At 36.2% G+C, this 17,066-nt stretch overlaps 4 protein-coding genes across 4 annotated transcripts; 2 read left to right on the top strand and 2 right to left on the bottom strand.

Annotated features, from left to right (window-relative positions):
• Positions 1-346: 346 nt before the first annotated feature.
• LOC113309101 lies at positions 347-3,922 on the bottom strand. The gene is made up of 5 exons (XM_026557527.1): positions 3,237-3,922; positions 2,338-2,900; positions 1,649-1,870; positions 1,424-1,515; positions 347-1,271 (listed from the first exon to the last, which is right to left on the bottom strand). The coding sequence occupies exons 1-5, from the start codon at positions 3,781-3,783 to the stop codon at positions 551-553; spliced, it is 2,145 nt and encodes a 714-aa protein (XP_026413312.1). The 5' UTR covers positions 3,784-3,922; the 3' UTR covers positions 347-550.
• A 978-nt stretch (positions 3,923-4,900) lies between these two features.
• Positions 4,901-6,324, top strand: LOC113312398. The gene is made up of 4 exons (XM_026561148.1): positions 4,901-4,920; positions 5,373-5,708; positions 5,810-5,861; positions 5,966-6,324. The coding sequence occupies exons 2-4, from the start codon at positions 5,376-5,378 to the stop codon at positions 6,322-6,324; spliced, it is 744 nt and encodes a 247-aa protein (XP_026416933.1). The 5' UTR covers positions 4,901-4,920; positions 5,373-5,375.
• A 485-nt stretch (positions 6,325-6,809) lies between these two features.
• Positions 6,810-8,744, top strand: LOC113312397 (putative nuclease HARBI1). Its single transcript, XM_026561146.1, has 3 exons — positions 6,810-7,200; positions 7,317-7,542; positions 8,275-8,744. The coding sequence occupies exons 1-3, from the start codon at positions 6,904-6,906 to the stop codon at positions 8,742-8,744; spliced, it is 993 nt and encodes a 330-aa protein (XP_026416931.1). The 5' UTR covers positions 6,810-6,903.
• Positions 8,745-9,332: 588 nt separating this feature from the next.
• On the bottom strand, positions 9,333-14,322 carry LOC113308696 (2,3-bisphosphoglycerate-independent phosphoglycerate mutase). The gene is made up of 10 exons (XM_026557162.1): positions 14,160-14,322; positions 13,869-14,030; positions 12,781-12,908; positions 12,361-12,511; positions 12,021-12,224; positions 11,294-11,718; positions 11,004-11,196; positions 10,821-10,916; positions 9,933-10,088; positions 9,333-9,815 (listed from the first exon to the last, which is right to left on the bottom strand). The coding sequence occupies exons 2-10, from the start codon at positions 14,028-14,030 to the stop codon at positions 9,657-9,659; spliced, it is 1,674 nt and encodes a 557-aa protein (XP_026412947.1). The 5' UTR covers positions 14,160-14,322; the 3' UTR covers positions 9,333-9,656.
• Between the last annotated feature and the right edge of the window lie 2,744 nt (positions 14,323-17,066).

The following is a 17,066-nucleotide window of genomic DNA, read 5'->3' as shown; positions in this document are numbered from 1 at the left end:
TGTTCATTTAACTTCTATTGAAACAGTCCTACGAAATTAATCATCACGCTTTCTGGAGCTAGAACTGATTATAAAATCTTTTAAAACTCTCCAGACCAGCACCTTTAAATCCAGCTTCACAAAGATAGTCGCTTGATTTCTAAAGTTTGGAGACAGTCTGTCTCCTTTTATAGATGAAACCCATAGAGTTAATTTCCTTTTATGAACCTCTAATTAACCGACTTCTAAATTTGGTTTAAAACTTGATGCCCCAATCCTAATCTGGGTAAAACTCACTTTCACAAGGCAAAACTAAGAATAAAACAAATACCATCGAATTGACATGGTTCAGAATTCGTTCAGCCTATCAACAGTGAATAAAACGAATGTAAAAGCTTCCAAGGATTTATATGGGCAATCTCACGTTCTGGTAGTACTGGTGAGATGACAATTTGGAATGAACAATCATTTGCGTTTTCAAGTGTGGAATAAATGATCAGAAACATTCACATGAAACAAAAACTCTTGTTTCGAATACATTGAAGACTGACATGCGAATGTAAAAAAAGAGTTAAGCAGATGATAATAAAGCTGATGAGTTATCAAGGGCTGTTCCAACATGATGAATGACAAACCCATAGATCTTCCGTTTGAGTCGTTCAATCTTCTCTGTAACCAACTCCTCACGTTTTGCTCCAACACTATCTAACCAGTCGTTCACTCTCTTCAACTGTGATAGAACTGCAGCAACTGGACCACTGTTATCTTTACGTACTGCTAGCCCTCCACTCGAGTTTTGCTCAAAGATCTTGAAACCAGCATCCAGAGCCTCCTCGACAAATTTCAGAAACCACATTTGCATCTCCTTTCTCAGATTCAGTGCAAGTTCTGCTGTCTCTTTAACTCCACATCCTCTTGACCATGATGACGCATTAACTTGATCGGGTAATGGAATCCTTGAAGTCCTTTTAGATAAACTTGTCTTTGGAGGTGATGGAAGAGGTCTTGTATCATTTGCAGATAAGCATGGAATTTTTGGTGGTGTCCCTGTTTGATTGCTTAAGAGATTGACAACTTCAAGATCAGTAGCTAAGGCAGCTTCAATCCAAAGAGAAATGGGTTTTGCACGTTCAGTTGACAAAAGGTCATCACTTTTGTCATTGCTTCGGCTAGCAGCAAGAGAATCCACAAGCATGGTTGACTTGACGACGGATTCATAGATTGACAGGAAACGGTCAATGGTCGGAATTGGATTTGCAACCTTGGATGAAGAACAGAGGTCCGAAAACATGCTGCGACCAAAAAAGAAATATAAGCACACAACTATTGCGGATGAAAAAAGAATTAATTTTACAAGGAAAGATATCATAGAACCAGACATATGAAAAACAAGAGTTAGATTAACACTAAGCATTGATGTAGTAATGTGTCTTCAGTTGTTTACCTCAAACTCCTGATGATGGACTCAGTGATAGATGCTTCTTCCAGAGCTTCAATAGCAGCTGTAGACGCTAGAGTTCTCCTTTCCAGTGCTTCCTATAAAATTAGTAGACCGAAAGTAAGTTGCCCAGACTGATTCTAAAAAAGAATCTGAAATTAAAAGGAATGCAGCACTAACACATCTACTGACATGCCACATATTTGATTTCCATGGTTGCAGTAGGCGTACCTTCCCAAGCTTTGCAAGGTTTGCAGGGACAGCATCGAAAGGAATGCTACCATCAGTCCACTTTCGTTCATGGATAGTGATTTTTGGAGTTGTTTGACCTGGTTTATCAATAACTGATAAACTCTCAGCTTTGCGACTAGCCTTGGGTTTTTCGTTTGATGGAGGATCCTCCTGATTAGTCTGCCCAGCATTGGCATCACTTAAACGTCTAGACATTGCAACCTGGAATGTCACGTATTAGTATGTCAGTAGATAGATATAAGTGGTTGGTGGTTTCTTCTTACAGAAATTCACATTTTCCTCCAATCTGAAGAGGGGGGTTCATTTAGTTACATCTCCACATCCAAGTTTTCTCAACTAGGCCAATTGCTTTTACAAGGCCGGTAAAATTATAAAACAGTTACACATCAACATTTATGCTGCCATATTACAATCTTGCTCATCTCCATTATCATTTTGAATTATTCGACAGAAAACAAATATCTATGTGGATCTCAACCATCTGCAGTGCAAGAGAAAGCCTACGTAGGATATGTTGCTAAATTATTATGCCTTTTTTTAGTAATACAACCATCTGACAGCTTATGGATCAAAGGAGTTCTTTCATGTAATGTTGAATTCAAACAACAAAAAATTAAACCAAACACATGCTATAGCAGAAAGATAAAAACTCAACCAGAATAAAATACCTGAGTTCGCAATATAGCTCGCATATCAGGTTTACTCTTAACAGCAACCTTTTCTTTATGCTCCACCAAGTCTGCGAATTCTGGCTGTTCATCCCAACTCTTCCTCATTGACTTGCCAGATCCCAATGCCTCTGACACCTTTGATATACCAGCAACTATACTTGCCATTTTCTTCTTACTAGCAGAATCACCAATAGCAGGAGAAACCTTCAGTCCTCCAAAAATTGAAAGTCTTCTTCCAGGAGAAGCTGAAATCCTTCTTGAATTTGGTGATGGTTGTTTTCGACTAGGAGAAGGTTGGCGATATCTAGAAGGTACCACAATTGCAGGCTCTCTTGAAGTCTTCTGGTTGTCATCCCGAGCTTGCATCAAGCTCGGTACTACACACTTAGACGGCACTGGAGACGCCGACCTTGATCCAGCCTTACTAGCTGGCGAAGGTTGTCTTTCCACAATGGATCCTCCATTTTTCCTCCCAACTGAATTAGATCTCTGCTTGGCTGACGCTGGAGATGAGAATCTTCGCGGCTTCTCGATCGGCTTAGATCCCTCAATGCAGTTACCTAATTACCAATACGTATTCATTCAAAAATTAGGTCTATAGCAACACTCTAATCCCAAAAATTCAAATAAACAGATGAAATATAGGGTACAAAGTATATGAAGCTAGTAAATTGTGGCACTAAGATGTCATAATTTTAGCTCAACAGTACTAAAATCAACCATTCAAGAAAACATACCACAGGAAAAACTAGGATTCATCTTAATATATAGGCAAATCTAGGGCATTCTTTTCTATTTTGATTGCAATTTCCATTTAAAGAGGGATACTAATAGGATTAGGGCACTAAACTGAAATCAAAATTAAAAAAATAAGCTTCACTGCTTGTTGAGATTACCTGAATTTGAAGATGGAACATTATCACGAGAAGCAAGAGCAGGCCTTGAAGGTGTTGATGTATCTTTCTCAGATTTCGACGGTTCTTCACGTTTCTTATTAGAAACATAAGCAGATATAGGGTGAACAGACGGATCAGAATCAGAAACAGGTTGAATAACAAATCCACGTTTGGAAGGTGAAATTTTAGCAATCAGCGGTTCAGGAGTTCCAACAAATGAATGACGACCATGAATAGGACGAAGACCAGAAACACGAGGAACAGGAGAATCGAACTGTAATCGTTCAACATAAACAAATTGACCTAGTTGTAACCGATTCGTAAGAATTAATTCATTATCACGCTCTGATAGAGAAACATAAGTTGAGTTTGTAGAATCAGAAAGTTGAACGAAGAAACCATTGTTTGGCCAGAGATCTTGACCTGCTAAAGCTGGAACTATTCCTATGACTTGTAATAGAACTGATCTGTGTTCTCCTGCTACTTTTGTGTCTGAATTCATTGATTGGAGAAGTTTTAGTAGGATTCCTGGTGTTAGAGACGCCATTTGATCAAGTTCTCAGAGAGATGGAGGGGAGAGAAAGAGGGAGGGATGGGGAAGAAAGTAAAGTTAGATATTTGAGGAGTGATGAAATCTTCAAAGCTATTGATGTGGATACAAAAATAATGTGGCCGTTACATTTTCTTTTTTCAAATTTCAAAATCGCGCTTGTTTCTCTCTCTAGATTTGAATATATGTACGTGGAATATGGGTAAGGTTAAGGGGAGAATGATATTGAGTAGGGCGTGGATGTGGTTGAGTAATTACAGCACCATTATAACAACCGCTGAAAACTGGAGAGATTATGGTCGTGTTTGGCCGCTTGGATATCCTTATCCTAGGATGGGTTATCTAGATAAAACGGTTATATCGTGTTTGTCTTCCCTCAATTCCCAACTTGCGATAAGAATAAGAAAACCCACCGTGATTTTCGTATGCTAAAAAGGTGTGATTAAGGTATTCTCTCAGATACCTGTTTTTCCAATTTCCTCGCCAAGGATAGAACTCCACAATCCCATTACCATTCCCACGAATCCATGATACCTGTATCACCATTACTAAACCCACGATAGGGTTTTTCATACCTGAATTTTCCAATTTCTTCCCTATATATACTGATGCAAATATTGTTTCCACATAAAATTGGCACAAGGTATTCTCTTTCTTCTCAACTAGTTTAGTTTAACAAATTCATCCCAGTAATTTCTACGATTCAGTTTGTTACAAATCTGATTTGGTTTTTCTTACAGAGCGCTTTCATATCAAATCTGCAACAATCAATGCAAGTTACTGGTATCATCTTCATCCTCTTTTTTTCTTCTCATTACTACATATGTTTCTTTTGTTTTTATCAATTGCATGTTGGTGGTATCATCGTAATCAGATTAATGATTTAGGTTGTCTGTTGATAGTGGTTGGTATGACTTAAATTTGGGAAAGGAATTTTTTAAATTTGATTAAATTAGTAGGTAATTTTTTACATCTGATTCAATTTCTATGATTCAATTCATCCTAGTAATTTCTATGATTCAATTTCTTATCATGCAAATCTGATTTGCAAGTTGCTATAAAATCTGATTCAATTTGTTTTTTTTACAGAGGGTTTTCATATCATATCTGCTAGGAATCAATTGCAAGTTACTGGTACCATATTCATCCTCTTTCTTTTTCTTATCATCTTTGTTGATGCATGAATATTTATCCATCTTCTTATTATTGTGTATGTTGTCTTTTGTTTTTTTCAATTGCATGTTGCTGATATCATCTTCATAGATTAATGATTTGGTTTTTCTGTTGATAGTGGTTTTTCTTCTCATTACTACATATGTTTTCTTTGTTTTTATCAATTGCATGTTGCTGGTATCATCACAATTATAATGATTTAGGTTGTTTGTTTATAGTAGGTTGGTATGACTTAAATTTGGGAAAGATTTTTTAGTAGATTTGATTGAATCAGTAGGTAATTCATTTTGTTTATGACAAGCTTTGTTTGAGTAATTACTAGCTTCCCAAGTTCACAGGGTTAAGCTTTGTTGTGTGGCCAAGTTTCCTGAAAAGTTTGTTTAGCAATAGCTTACATATTCAGTTGATTATAGAATATGGAGAGTGATCAATCATCCAACCCCCAAACTGGAAGGACAACTTGGACTCCTCCCATGGATAGACTGTTCATAGGTCTAATGGAAGACCAAGTACAGAAAGGACAACTACTCGATGGTCAATTCAGCAAATATGCTTGGACACACTTTGTTGATAATTTCAAGCAGAGTTTTGGTTCTTCTTTTACCAAGGATGTGTTGAAAAATCGTATGAAAACTTTGAAGAAGAACTATGTTGCTGTGAGTACTCTTAGAGGTCAAAGTGGATTTGGATGGGATCAGTCGCGAGAAATTGTGATTGCTGATGATGCTGTATGGGATGATTATATCAAGGTTTGTAATTTATGTTATTCTTTAACAATTGAATGAATTTTGATTTTCGTTTTGTATTTAGAAGATATGCTAATAGGAAAATTTTATAATTCCACTTGCAGAAGCATCCTGATGTCAAATGTGGAGGACAAAGACCCTTGCTCACTTTGATGAGTTAGCTATTATATTTGGGGATAATAGGGCCAATGGAAGGTATAGCCGTTGTAGGAATGACAATACTGTGCAAGATGATGATGACCATGATAATGAAAATTTAGATAACACGCAATCTCCAGATACCCCTCAAGAACAGAATGAGAATGGATATAAATATAAGGATGAGGACTTGCGTACATCTGACACTCAAAAAAGGGCTCGAGCTTCAACAGGTCTGAATTCACGTCCTTTTAGAAAGACCAAAAAGAGTACAGGAGAAGGAATGGTAGATGCAATTCAGGTAATGGCAGCGGCTGTGAACAATGTTGCGACTAAGAAAAAGAAACCAAAATTTTCATCATCTTTAGAGGCAAGTTTAGTGTCCGCACTCGAGGATGTACCAAATTTGGATGATGATACTTTTGTGCAGGCGCTAGATTTATTGGAAGATGAAAAAAAGCTAAGATTTTCATTGCATTGACTGGGAACAGGAAACGACAGTGGTTGTTATCGAAGCTCAATATTCCCGCATATTATCCTTCCAATTTAAGTGACTAGGTGTCTGATAGGGTGAAGTTTGGCCACATAGTATTCTCAGGGATTTCGAATTACTAGGTTATGTTTAAGTTTCTTTTCATTTAGTAGTTTGTGTCAGAGATTTAATTTGGTTAATGTTTAAGTTTAGTGTTGTTATGGTACTGTAATAGTAGTTTTCCTTTCATTTTTTATGAACTATGTTCCTGCTCTATGAATTAAATTGAAATGTTTTTATTTTTAAAGTTTCCATGTTGATTTTTAATTTTCTGTGTGTTTTCTATTGATATAATGATTTTTTCTTCTATATTCTTTCTGTTGGTAGGTACATATAAGATATCGTAATATGGCGAGTTCTGACGATGAAGAAGATTTGGTAGTAGTTGTACAGCACAAACAACACTAATTGTTTTATTACCAATATTTTTTGGAGAAAACAATATGCCATGATTCAATTCTTAGTGGTGCAGCTCATGTAGATGAAGTCTTAAATGGTCATGATGCACGATGTCAGGATAGTTTTCGTATGGAAAAACATGTTTTCTTAAGATTATGTGATATGTTGAAAGAAAAGGAGTTACTTCGTCATAGTAATGGAGTTCGTGTTGAAGAAAAAGTAGCAATTTTTATGCTTGCTGTTGGACATAATGAACGTAACAGGATACTTCAAGAGCGTTTTCAGCATTCAGGTGAGACAATTAGTAGACATTTTAATGCAGTCTTGGATGCTATTGTTGCATTGGCAGATGATTTTCTTGTACCAGCAGGGCCTGATACCCCCACTGAAATCTTAGAAAACCCAAGATTTTATCCATACTTCAAGGTATTGCATATCTTCAACCAAGCTTTATCACATAAACTCAATTAGTTTTTGTTGTATATATAAATATGTTTGTATCCACAGCCAACTACTTTTTACTCGTATTCTTTTCATTATAGGATTGTATAGGAGCCATTGATGGAACACAAATACCAGCAATGGTTGGTCTCGACGAACAAGTCCCTTTTTGGTGCAGAAAAGGGTTCATTTCGCAAAATGTTTTAGTAGCTTGTTCCTTTGACTTACAGTTTCAGTATGTTCTAGCTGGTTGGGAAGGCTCGGCTGCTGATTCACGCATACTAGATTCAGCTCTAACAAGATGCGATAGATTAATTGTGCCCGAAGGTATAACGTGCTATCATATATTTTTCATTCTACTTCCAAATACTATTGCCAACCCATGTTTCTAGCTTTGACATCTTTTTAACGGGAAGCTCAGGTAGACAACTACTTTTTAATTAGATAGATAGGCATGCTGGTCATGCTGTATTTTTCATCATTTGTTCAATTCATCATTTACTATCAAAGAAACCCTCCAGTTGAATTATGTGTTTGGAATTCCTAGAGCATGACATTTAATCTCATCTGTGAACTATTTGTCTGTTTTTTTAATGATTATTCCTAGAGCATGATATTTAATCTCATCTGTGAGCATGACATTTTAATGATTATTGGGAACTATTTGTCTGTTTTTTACACTTCCCATGTCTCAGTTCAGTGGTCTTCCGAGACCCACTTAATCTCATATGTGAATCCATTTCATTGATACTCACGGGTGGATCTCAGAAAAGAGCTAATAACTCATGGGTGGCTCTCAGTTCAGTGGTCTTCCAAATGGTAAACGAGTAAAATACGGGCAATAACAAGGGTTTTGGATTTGGTAGTTACTGTTGGTTTTAACACTGCATTGCAATAGCTGCCATTCCTATTCCTACTGTTGCAGGGAAAATTGTACAATGTTTGTACTTCATTTTAGAATGGGGAAGAAGATCCTATATGCAGTAGAGTCTATAATCACATTTATGTTATATCCACGGAGAGCTTGATTGATAACTTAGCCTTTTTTTGTTTGTACAGGTAAATTTTATCTCGCTGATGCAGGATTCGCCAATATGCCGCAGTTTATTACTCCATATCGTGGTGTCCGTTATCACTTGAAGGAATTTGGTGGAAATCGTCCAAAATATGCAAAGGAATTATTCAATCTCCGACATGCATCGTTACAGAATGCAATTGAACGTGCTATCGGTATACTTAAAAGACGCTTCACTATTTTGCAACTGCAGCCTCAATATCCATTCGAATCACAAGTGAAAATTGTACTTGCATGTTGCATCCTTCATAACCACATCCGCAGAGAGTGCATTAATGACTTGATTTTCAATGATGAGAACTTACAAAACCTACTAGAAACCGATCCAAGAATGCAACAAGACAGTGAATGCCCTACACTTGGGAGAAATAGACAACGAGAAGTAGCTTCAGAACTTCGAACTTCAATCGCAGATGCAATGTGGAATGATTATCAGCGTCGCCGCCGCGGCTAATGTTTGCATACTGTTGAGTTAGACTTCGATACTGTTATTTGCATATTGTTGTTTAAATTGGATGAGTTAGACTTGGATACTGTTATTTGCATATTGTTGTTTAAATTGGATGAGTTAGACTTGGATACTGTTATTTGCATGTTGTTGTTTAAATTCGAGAGCGAAACAAACATGATTCAAGTTATACTTATGATTTCTGTTGGGTGATTGAGATGTTAACCAAACAACTACTATGTTAATCTGGGATAAGATAAAATTTGAGACAAACATAATTCAAGTTAACCAATTCCTAGTTGGATAACTGATATCTCTACTTAGCATATGTTGTTGGGTTTCCGAGCTGCCAAACAGACCCTATAGGCTAAATTCGTGCTGGAGGCATTTGGAAATTAATTTAATTTTGGAAACTAATTTTGCACCTCTCTGGGCAACTGAAATCTGTGTAATTACAAGGCTCAGGGATTTGCTATTGCTGGACTATCACTGCTTTATGGGACCTGCATTTGCTTGAGCAAGATTAGGACATGATGAGACACAAGTCACACAACTTTTTCACAGAAATGCTTACGAGAGAACACTTCAACAATGTTTTGCAGAGCACATAAAAACTGATTTCATCATTGATTCTATCAAGAACGAATATCATTTATAAAACTCTATTCTTCTGAGATTAAATTATGACATTATCTCCTCTTCGTAGGAGTCTCAAAATAAAACAAAAACAAAAAACTGTTTTGCACATTATGATGTAAAATACCGCTTCACACGCACTAAGAACAGCGTGACTAGTTGAGCGCTCAATATCGAGTAAAAAAATACATAAACACTCCGATAAGCAAGTTCTTGTATTCTGACTCTAATTTATCTCTTCCTCTGCAGACCCTGGGAGTGATTTTTCAAATTAACAGTCTCCTAGACAACCTCAATTAGAGTTGTCTCGTAGTCATCTGGAGCCACAAATCCATGGAGGTTCATCATTGTTGCAGCAACATTGGCGAGACCACCCTCAGGAACATCACTGCGGAATCTAACTCCTGGAGCTAGACCAGGCCCACCAATGGCAACTGGGACCTGTGAATAACACACAAAATCACCATGAGAAATTTTCTTTCCTAGAACTTGGGGGTTCTAATCTTTCATGTTTGGGAGTATTGCCTAATAAAATTTATTACTGAACAGTTCACTTACTGGTTGAAGAGTGTGGGAAGTGAGGATCTGAATGTTCCCATTTTTATCTAGCAGGGGTTCTCCTTTTTTGTTCCTCTTCACCATATCTTCAGCATTACCATGATCGGCAGTAACAAGATAAATTCCACCAACTTGCTCGATCGCATCAATAATCATCTGGAAGAGCAAAATGTATATTGATTAAACAGCACACAAAATAAAAACTTTACAAATCAATCCTAACCATGGAACTTGAAACATCAAGAACACCCAACTGTGAATGGAAACAAAATATCTAAAAGCACATTCCAGCTGATATACAGAAGTCCAATGAGAAGCAGAGAAACGATGTTTGACATATTCAAGGCTAGTGCTATCACGCAATGAGCAAGCACCTTTAAACCGTCAGATTTGATATTACAGAGATGCACATAAGTGGATGCATAAATCTGACGACTTAGAAGTGCATGCTCATTGTGTTACCCACTCGTGCATGTGAATACTCAAAAAAAAGGTCCAGTTTAAGAAAGTCTTTAGCAACGGGGAACAAAAAGCTGTTAAGTCCAACTGCTTTTAATCCAGGCCTTACTGCTAAACCACGGTTTAGATGGAGAAGCAGTTATGACGTTGCCATTTTTACAAAAAACAGTTTTTCTTTTCTTCAGACTTTGCAGAGCAGCAATCTCATATAAATTATATGCAATAACAAAAGAAAGAAAGACACAGATACTGTTGCACCAAGAACGCTTGGACACAAACTAATTATAAACAAAAAACGGAAATTTTCCCCAAGAACTCATGGAATGTTTCACACTTTCACGAAAGTCCGGCAGAAACACAGACGCATAACTAGCGAGTGGGGCAATTCTTATAGGGGATGATGAAAAACAATTAATCAAGAAATATTACCTTAACAGCTTGGTCAGCAGCTTTGCAAGCGACAACAGTTGCCTCAATGTCACCAGTGTGTCCAACCATGTCACTGTTTGGAATGTTGACACGTACCTGGAAAACAAAGATATACACGTTAATTAACTCGAAAGCCCATCCAAAATGTTAGTAGCATTTTAATTATCAAATCATTTGCAGTACCTGGTCGAACTTGCCATTAAGAATAGCATCCCTTGCCTTCTCACCAATTTCCAAGGCCTTCATTAGCGGCTGGGCATTGAATGTAATTCCGCTATCACTTGGAATTTCAACGTATTCCTCCATATCTTCTTTAAAGTATCCAGATCTGTTCCCGTTCCAGAAGAAGGTAACATGTCCAAACTTAACAGTCTCACTGTTGAATGAACAAGATGAATTATATTAGGAATCAGCTACAAAATATATACAGCTCTACTCAACAAGAAAAATTAAGAAATAACAATATCCTGTACCTGCAGGCAAAAGTACGGACGCCATTGTGCACCAAGTATTCACCAGATGTTCTATCAATCTCTGGTGGTGAAACTAGGTATTTGTTTGGAAGCTTCAACTCACCATCATACTGGAGCATACCAGCATAACGGATCTTTGGGAATCTAACGCGGTCAAAATCCTTGAAGTCATCATATTCAAGGGCCTTAGCAAGCATAGTCATACGATCTGCACGGAAGTTGAAAGTCACAACAGCATCACCGTCCAAAACTGGGCCAACAGCCTTGCCACTATCATCAACTATAACAAATGGAGGCAAGTATTGGTCATTGGCCTTTGGTTCTGCCCTCAGTGTCTTAACTGCTTCTAAAGCACTCTTAAATTTGTATGGTGCTTCACCAAGAACTTGAGCATCCCATCCTCTTTTCACAACACCCCAGTCGTTCTAATAATAAAGAGAACTGTCAGTTACCCAGCTGAAGTCATAATCAACAAAAATTGTACAATTATATCATTCGATAATCAAGCAGATGGAATCATGGTATTTAACAAATACTTCCAGCTATGAGTTCGGCAATCTACAAGGTCGGTGATAGCCCTAATTGCATATGGTCCTATAAGAAAGGATATCTAACTTTGAGAGGCATTACTTTTCGTGGATATATGGTCTACTTCAGCCAGATTTGGTGTATTTCTGCAAATAAAACCTTAAAGCTACAATTGACTGGTCAAGAGAGTTTCTAATACCTCATAACGGTCCATTGTGACATACATGCGACCCCCACCAGATGCAATTTGTGCATCAACGCCATTTGCTCGCAGTTGTGCAAGGTCATTCTCAATAGTTTCAACAAACCCTACACTTGAACCATCCAAAACATCACGACCATCAGTGAGAATATGAAGGCGGATTCTTTTGGCACCCCTCTCGCTGGCTCCTTTTAATAGCAACTGCACAAAGAAACGAACAAATAAATATAGTGCATCAAATACCAAAGATGAACCAAAGCACAAACGGAGCAACTAACAATGGTGTTTTCCTTGGTTAATGAAGAAAGAAGGATACATTCATCAAATGTAACCATACCTGCACTTGATCAATTCGAGAGTGGACACCTCCATCACTCAATAACCCAATTAGGTGGAGGGTGCCATCCTTAAAGGATTCCTTGATGTACTGAAAGCCTTCTCCATCGAAGATCTTTCCCGAGGCAAGTGCAATGTCAACAAGCTTGGCACTGCATTCAGAACCATATAGGTCTTTAGAAAATATACTCACCAACACAAAGTTACGCGGCATATTACGTGAACAGAGTGGCAAACAAAATAGGACGAAACAAAACAATTTATATTTTTCAAGGAAATGAAAACAAACTTCATGACTGGGCAAGATTTCATCCTAGAGTTAAAAAAAAAAATAATGCTCACTATTTTGATTACTTAAGAAAAGAGGGAAAAGAGGAAAAGACAAAAGAACGAAAAGAAATTATCAAATTCAAAGGCTTACCCTTGAGCAAAAATTCTTCCAGCACCAAGGGCATTATGTCCAACTTCACTGTTACCCATGTCATCTTCAGTTGGGAGACCAACTGCCTTACCATGAGCTCTTACCAATCTCCACTTCTCAGGTGCACCCTTCACGCCAGACAAAGAGTAAATGTTAGCTAAGCAAACATATTACTCGCATTATAAACATATTGGAATTGTGGAACAATATTTAAAAAAATATTAAATATCAAAGGTTTGTACCAATATTAAGCCATAAAAAAAAAAGAGAAAAGAAATCAATGCCAAGCATAAGCATCTGACTGATATTCAAAAGAAAACATAATATTAGTGAGCAAGGATTAGATAATCAGTGTAATATTTCGGCAAGCTCTGAATCAGATTGGATATATGGCGAAAATTTTAGTATGCCACTAGCCTTATTTTAGTATTCTCATCAGAGGTTTACAGTGGATACCTGACAAGTTTTGAAAGGGAGAGATAAAAGGCATACCTAAGCAAGTCTAACAACAACAAAATTATAAGAGGTATTTTGAAGTGATTACTCAAAACCTACGGGGATTTAGGAGTTAATTTGGGTGGATGTATGGGACTTTCAAAGTACCCCAAGTCAAGCAAGGTTTAATTAGTTTCAACAAACATTCAGAAGACAGGTTATATGAAAAATTAGATTCAACTACTTGTATATTTGTTTATTCTCACAAAAATAATTAAATTGAACAAAGCATTAAGATTAAAGATTCTAATGATGAACAATGATTGGATTTAACACACATTCACATGATTACATACATATGAATTTAGCTTATATAATATAAATAAAGAAAGAAAAGAAAAAAAAACATTCAATTAATAAGTGAAACACAAATAAGAATAGAAATGGCCCAATGACTACCACCAAATCTAGATAAAAGACAAAATAAAAATCATCGGAAATGGAACAGAACAAGATCTATGAGTAAGATAACATCAAAATCATCCAAAATTAGAGCTTCCAAAGGAGATTAACTTTTAATCTTAACCAATAAATTTTCACCAGATCATCGGAAATAAAAGAGGAATTCAATGGAGATTCAATAAGATTTTTACCTGTTTTAGAGAATCCATGGTTGGTGTTTGAGCAACATGGATACAGTTAAACTGGTCAGGATTAGCTTCTCCCCATCCATCCAAAACAATCTGAGCTATTACCTTCCCTTTAGGAAGCTTTGGATGATCCGCCAATTTGAATGAAACTTCAGCACTTCCCATCTAAAAAAAACAAGATCTCAAATCAGAATTCAGATAAATAAAAACATGGATTCTGTTGATAACATTAATACAACTAAAACCTAAATCTTAAAAAGAAATTAAAAGATAAGATCAGAGATCTAGTTTCACCTTTGTTTGTTGGTGTTTGTGTTTTCGTTGAGTCAGAGAGAAAAAGATTTAAGAGACAAAAACCCCAACCACAGATTTCTTGTATTTATAAACAAGTAGTTCGATCGGTGATGAAGGGCAGTATTTTGCGTGATGCTTGCCGTTATTTCGAGTGATCGAGATTCGAGAGAGCACGCGAGTTTTTTCTTATTTAATTATTTCTTCTCAGTTCGGTTACCCTACCGTGCGCAGGTTAAAACTATACCTAACTACGGCTTATCTTAGCATTAACTAATAATCTGACGGACTATACCACGCCTAATTCTAATTAACAATATAAGCCGTCCAATAAAAATATATTAAAGATCGCGATATTTTTGATTTTCTGATAAGCTGTGTTCCTGGTGTATTTAAGTTTGTACATCTTTTAATCTGACGAGTAGAAAAATCCAAATTTGACTACGTGGCAAAGATATGCCGTGTATGCTCCTTTATCTTTTTGGGTAGACAAATTCTATTGGTTTAGGACTACTGTTTTATTGGAAGTAGGACAATTCTTGGAATATTCGCCTTTATGCAACCGAATCACGTCACGTGTGCACTAAGATAGTGAAAGAGCTGTACTGCTGTAGTGCGCGAGAGTGTGGCTCAAGAAAATTAGTGTATTTAATTTCTTGATCAACAATAAATTTCCAAATTTTAGATGGAAAATTTATTGTTTGGTCCAAAGCCCATAAGGTTATTTATAGCAGGGTCCAATTAGATTTTACTCTTATTCTAAGGTCCAAAGTTATTTGAAAACATGGAAATGACTAATATACCCCACTGTTTAAGTACGTGTGAAATAACATACTTCTACCAAATCGTGATTTTATTTATCTGGAGGTCCAAATTTAATTAAAACATATAAAGGACCATAGATTTGAGTACATAACTGCTACACTGTTTGCAAATTTGAGTACATATTTGCTACACTACTTAGGAATCTGAGTACTCCTCAATTCACTTTACTTTATTGCAGCACCAGCACCTCTGCAGTCAACCATTCACCACTGCCTTCAGCTCCATCTTCTCAGTAATCTTCTATCTTGCTGCATCACAATTTTCTTAGCTTAAACCACAACTGCAACAGCTACATCAACACCATTGTCATTTCAATTCAGCTGCAACACAGACTTGTTCTTCTTCCCTGTTTAAACAGCACTACCATCTTCATAAACCCATTGAGACGAACATCTCATCCACTGATTTTGTTCACAGTAATCACCACCTACAATTCCTCCTCTATCTCATCTGTATCTTCAGTTTACATCAGCAACCCAACCTTCTATGTTCCTCAAAATCCATTTGCAGCACACCTTCTATCAAACACACATCACAACCAATTTGTAACTTCATCAAGACCACCACCAATTTCACAAGCTTGCAAATCTGAACCAACAACAACTCTTGTTCCTATCATTCAAAATCTGTCATTTCTTGCAATAAGTTCTGAACTGCAGCTCCAGATCATCTCCATATCCAATTCCAATACTGAATCAAACGTAACAAAGAGCATCTATTTCAGTATTTCATATACGTACTGAATCAAACATAACAAGGAGCACTTCCTATCAGTATGCGATATATGTACTGAAGATTCATGAACTACAAATCAATAGTATGACAACAACAGGTGACAGATCTATGAAAAATAAGAGAATCGAAAGACATATTACAGTATTTCACATAAGTACTGAAGGGTAAGACTAAAAAAGGAGCAAAAACACAGCAAATAGCACTTCCTATCAGTATTATACATACATACTCATGGATCGTACCAAAAAAATTGGAAAAACTTCAAATAAAACAAAATTAGAAGAGTTTTGTATCAGTACGCCATATATGTACTGTCAATTCATACACGAAAAACAACTGTAACAAACCTAAAAACCATAAAAGCGTCAATCAAATCGATTTGATTATCAGAATACAATCAAAAAAACAAATCAAAAGAAGAAAAACCGAACAAAATAATCAAACAAGATGATTAGAAAGCATACCTGGAAACAGAAAACAAATATTCTCCTCGTAAATCATAACGATGCACCATCTTGTTCTTCTTCATTCAAAATAAGCTAGGTTTCTGTCAATACAGGATATACGTACTGTTGTTTCATACAAAAAAACAAATCCAAAAACAACAAAATGGAACTAGTATGATCAAATCTAATAACGAAATGAACCAAAAACGTGATTATTCATCTAGATCTAGTAAATAATCAAGAAATCAAACATGGAGATCAAAATCTTAATCAAACACCACAACGATTAGACAAAAAAAAAACAGTTTGTATCAGTATGCCACATATGTACTGCTGATTCATGAACTAAAAAATAATTGTATGTAAAGAATCTATCAAAATAACATAATCGAGAGAGTCTTATTTCAGTATCGAAGATATATACTTATGAATCAAACAACAACAAGTGATAAAACTAAGAACAAAACAGAATCAAAAGCAATTTGTATCAGTATGCAACATATGTATTGTTGGATAATACCCCTGAAACAACAAACAAGCACGATTTTGATAAATAAAGAAGCGAAAACAACAAGATAATCAAATCGAAAGTTCAAATATGTTAAAAACATCATAATCTAACCAAAAAATTGAATAATTACGATCAAGATTCATAAAAAACAAACCAAAACAAAAATAAACGCAAAAAACAAACAAAAAATGAAACAATAAAGTGAAAACGTAATCAAAACGACCCGATCTTCACAGATTCAGTTGAAAAAAACAAACAAGAACAGCAAAAAGAGATATTACATAACATACCTTTAAATCTTCAAAGAGATATTCAAAAAAACTCTAGCTCGTAATCCAAAAGAAGGAGCAAAAATTGAGCAGAAGTAGAAAAGAGGAGGAGACGGAGCTCAGA

This window comes from Papaver somniferum, chromosome 9 (assembly GCF_003573695.1).
Source record: "Papaver somniferum cultivar HN1 chromosome 9, ASM357369v1, whole genome shotgun sequence".
Classification (NCBI taxonomy): Eukaryota; Viridiplantae; Streptophyta; class Magnoliopsida; order Ranunculales; family Papaveraceae; genus Papaver; species Papaver somniferum.
Note: the sequence above shows the minus strand (reverse complement) of the source record. Positions and strands in the feature narration are given on the sequence as shown.

Bases quoted from the DNA above. Each gene is read 5' to 3' on its own strand.
- LOC113309101 (XM_026557527.1), bottom strand. From the start codon at position 3,783: ATGGCGTCTCTAACACCAGGAATCCTACTAAAACTTCTCCAATCAATG. The intron at 1,516-1,648 runs GTACGCCTACTG...CTAATTTTATAG, and splicing joins ACCTTGCAAAGCTTGGGAAG to GAAGCACTGGAAAGGAGAAC. The intron at 1,272-1,423 runs GTAAACAACTGA...TTTTGGTCGCAG, and splicing joins TCCATCATCAGGAGTTTGAG to CATGTTTTCGGACCTCTGTT.
- LOC113312398 (XM_026561148.1), top strand. From the start codon at position 5,376: ATGGAGAGTGATCAATCATCCAACCCCCAAACTGGAAGGACAACTTGG. The intron at 5,709-5,809 runs GTTTGTAATTTA...TTCCACTTGCAG, and splicing joins TATGGGATGATTATATCAAG to AAGCATCCTGATGTCAAATG. The intron at 5,862-5,965 runs GTTAGCTATTAT...ATGAAAATTTAG, and splicing joins ACCCTTGCTCACTTTGATGA to ATAACACGCAATCTCCAGAT.
- LOC113312397 (XM_026561146.1), top strand. From the start codon at position 6,904: ATGGAAAAACATGTTTTCTTAAGATTATGTGATATGTTGAAAGAAAAG. The intron at 7,201-7,316 runs GTATTGCATATC...TTTTCATTATAG, and splicing joins GATTTTATCCATACTTCAAG to GATTGTATAGGAGCCATTGA. The intron at 7,543-8,274 runs GTATAACGTGCT...TTGTTTGTACAG, and splicing joins TAGATTAATTGTGCCCGAAG to GTAAATTTTATCTCGCTGAT.
- LOC113308696 (XM_026557162.1), bottom strand. From the start codon at position 14,030: ATGGGAAGTGCTGAAGTTTCATTCAAATTGGCGGATCATCCAAAGCTT. The intron at 12,225-12,360 runs GTATGGTTACAT...TTCTTTGTGCAG, and splicing joins CTCGAATTGATCAAGTGCAG to TTGCTATTAAAAGGAGCCAG. The intron at 11,719-12,020 runs GTATTAGAAACT...CTTTATTATTAG, and splicing joins TCACAATGGACCGTTATGAG to AACGACTGGGGTGTTGTGAA.